Source organism: Trichechus manatus, unplaced genomic scaffold (assembly GCF_000243295.1).
Source record: "Trichechus manatus latirostris isolate Lorelei unplaced genomic scaffold, TriManLat1.0 scaffold00053, whole genome shotgun sequence".
NCBI lineage: Eukaryota > Metazoa > Chordata > Mammalia > Sirenia > Trichechidae > Trichechus > Trichechus manatus.
The window spans coordinates 5,434,395-5,436,806 of record NW_004443989.1 but is presented as its reverse complement, the minus strand read 5'-3'; the positions used below and the strand labels follow the sequence as shown (position 1 = coordinate 5,436,806).

The window sequence follows — 2,412 nt, the reverse complement described above, 5'->3', positions numbered from 1 at the left end:
CTCTCTAAGGCCAGGAGAATGGGTCAGGGCACCTTTTGGGATCTATTTCCGGCCCAGTAGACTCCCGGTGCAGAGCGGGGAGGGAAGCGGTAAAAGGAAGAGAGGTTTTTCCCAAAGCCGGTGCAGAGTGCAGAGGTAGGAGGTAAAAGGGAGAGAGGTTTTTCCCAAATGGATTTTTTTTTTTTAACTCGCTGTGGAAGGGTGTGCACATGTACTTATCCTAGCCTCTTGGGACCTGCTCTTCACTGGTTCGGAGTGTCCAAGCAGAATCTCTGCCGCTGGGTCTCTCATGATGTGGAAACTGCTTCTCCAGCGCGTGCACAGCACAGGCTGTTTGCCTGCTTCACCGCGGCCCCTCATGGCTGTGTCTCTGTTGTGCTGCCACCGCAGCTCTAGCACTCCTCACCTCTTCCAAATGGTCTTCCTCTCTGGTATGACTCAGATGGATTTCTTAACCTTGCCTTGTTCAGGGCTGCCGGATTTTCACATACAGTCAAATCACTTGTTTTTCCAGGTCTTTGTTGTAAGAGGGATATAGGAAGCATCTAACTAGTCTGCCATGTTGACCACGCCTCTGGCACCAAGCTTCTCACTGTGAAGGTGTTTTGTAGATGTGGTTAACATGTATAGTCAGTTAACTTTAAGCAAAGGCAATTATCATCAATAACGTGGGTGGGCTCCATGCAATCAGCTGAAGGTCTTAAGAGCAAAACTGAGGTTTCCTGAAGAAGATTCTGCCTCAAGGCCACAATGTCAGCTCTTGTTTGAGTTTCCAGCCTGCTGGCCTGCCCTAGAGATTTCAGACATGCGGGCCCCCATAATCACATGAGCCAATATCTTGAAAAAAAATGTTTTATGTATATACATACATATACATACACACATATGTATATATATACATACATGTATGTGTGTATATGCAGAGACCCTGGGGGCTGTGGAGTCAGCTCCAATTCATGGCGACCCCATGTGTGTCAGAGTAGAACTGAGTTCCATAGGGTTTTCAATGTCTGAGTTTTTGGAAGTAGGTCACCAGGTCTTTCTTCTGAGGAGCCTCTGGGTGGACTCGAACCTTCAACCTTTCAGTAGCAGCTGAGTGTGGTACCCATTTGCAGCACCCAGGGACTCCAAAAGGAAGCAAAGAATGAGCTATGCATTGAAGAGCCTGGTGCTTGCCCATCTATTTCAAGAAGAGGCCCACCCATCCCAATCGTTTTTGGCTGACCACTGAGGGGTTCAATTTGAACTCTACCAGGAAAAGAGGGCCTTCAGGATTCCTTTGAAGATAAACATTGCAGGACTCCATGACTTCTGACACCTACTTGTTTTGAAGCCTCCTGGATGAATGACAGCAACTTTAACTCCCCATTTGGAAAGCTCTTGTCTCATAACTGCCGAAAACATGGTCAGAGCTGCCTTAGATGAGCCATAGGCTGCCAGGTTTTCCATTGGGACCCCTGCTGTAGGAGTAAAGGGAGAAAAAATATCAAGTCAGATTCATTTGTTCCTGCAATATTTAAAAAGCACCAACACATGCCAGAGACCATAGCAGTGGTGACTCAGTCAAAGACAGACTTGGGCCCTCTGTGCCCATATTCTCAGTCACCCCCATCGTCTGGCTTCTATAGCACCTCCCTCTCAGCTGGTCCAATGACAAAACCAAGTTAAGGCTCCATCTCACCCAGCTTCTAAGCTAAATGTGGATTAAGTAAGATAAAGAGCCTTTACCCCAGCCCCTGACCTTCCAGCCTGGCCAACTGGAAAGCAGTGACTTGACTCTAAATATTATACAGGTATTTCCATGGTTTGTGGGAGCTTTGGTGATTCAGTGATAGAATTCTCACCTTCCATGCAGGAGACGTGGGTTTGATTCCCTGCCCCCAGCTCATGGCATCCCTCTGCACAATGGAAGAAAACACTGCCCAGTCCTGCACCATCCCCAAGATCAGTTGCAGATCAGACCATTGTGATCCATAGGGCTTTCACTGGCTAATTTTCAGAAGTAGATAGCCAGGCCTTTCTTCCTAGTCTGTCTTAGTCTAGAAGCTCCACTGAAACCTGTTCAGCATCATAGCAAACACACAATCTTCAACTGACAGATGGGTGGTGGCTGTGCTTGAGGTACATTGACCAGGAATTAAACCTGGGTCTCCTGCATGGAAGGTGAGAATTCTACCACAGAACCACCCCTGCCCTTGCGAACTCTGCTAGATACCTAAAATTTGTAGACATATAAGAATCTCTAAGGCCACTTACTTTGGTGTAAAGTATTTTTAATGTATTTTAAGCAGCTTGATGTGGTGGGCAACTACTGTTACTATCTCTTAAATATAGTAGTAGAGATCCCTTTTGTTTTTTTTTTTTGTTTGTTTTTGCTTTTTTATTTTTTCCCTTACAAAAATTTATACATAC

The 2,412-nt window shown here is 46.0% G+C and overlaps 1 protein-coding gene across 1 annotated transcript in view; it reads right to left on the bottom strand.

The window, feature by feature from the left end:
- Window positions 1–2,412, bottom strand: part of HSD17B2 (hydroxysteroid 17-beta dehydrogenase 2) — a 76,509-nt gene that overhangs the window by 11,859 nt on the left and 62,238 nt on the right. The window contains exon 4 of the mRNA XM_004377784.1: window positions 1,323–1,460. Coding sequence (XP_004377841.1) covers window positions 1,323–1,460 — 138 coding nt within the window. The remainder of the gene's footprint in view (window positions 1–1,322; window positions 1,461–2,412) is intronic.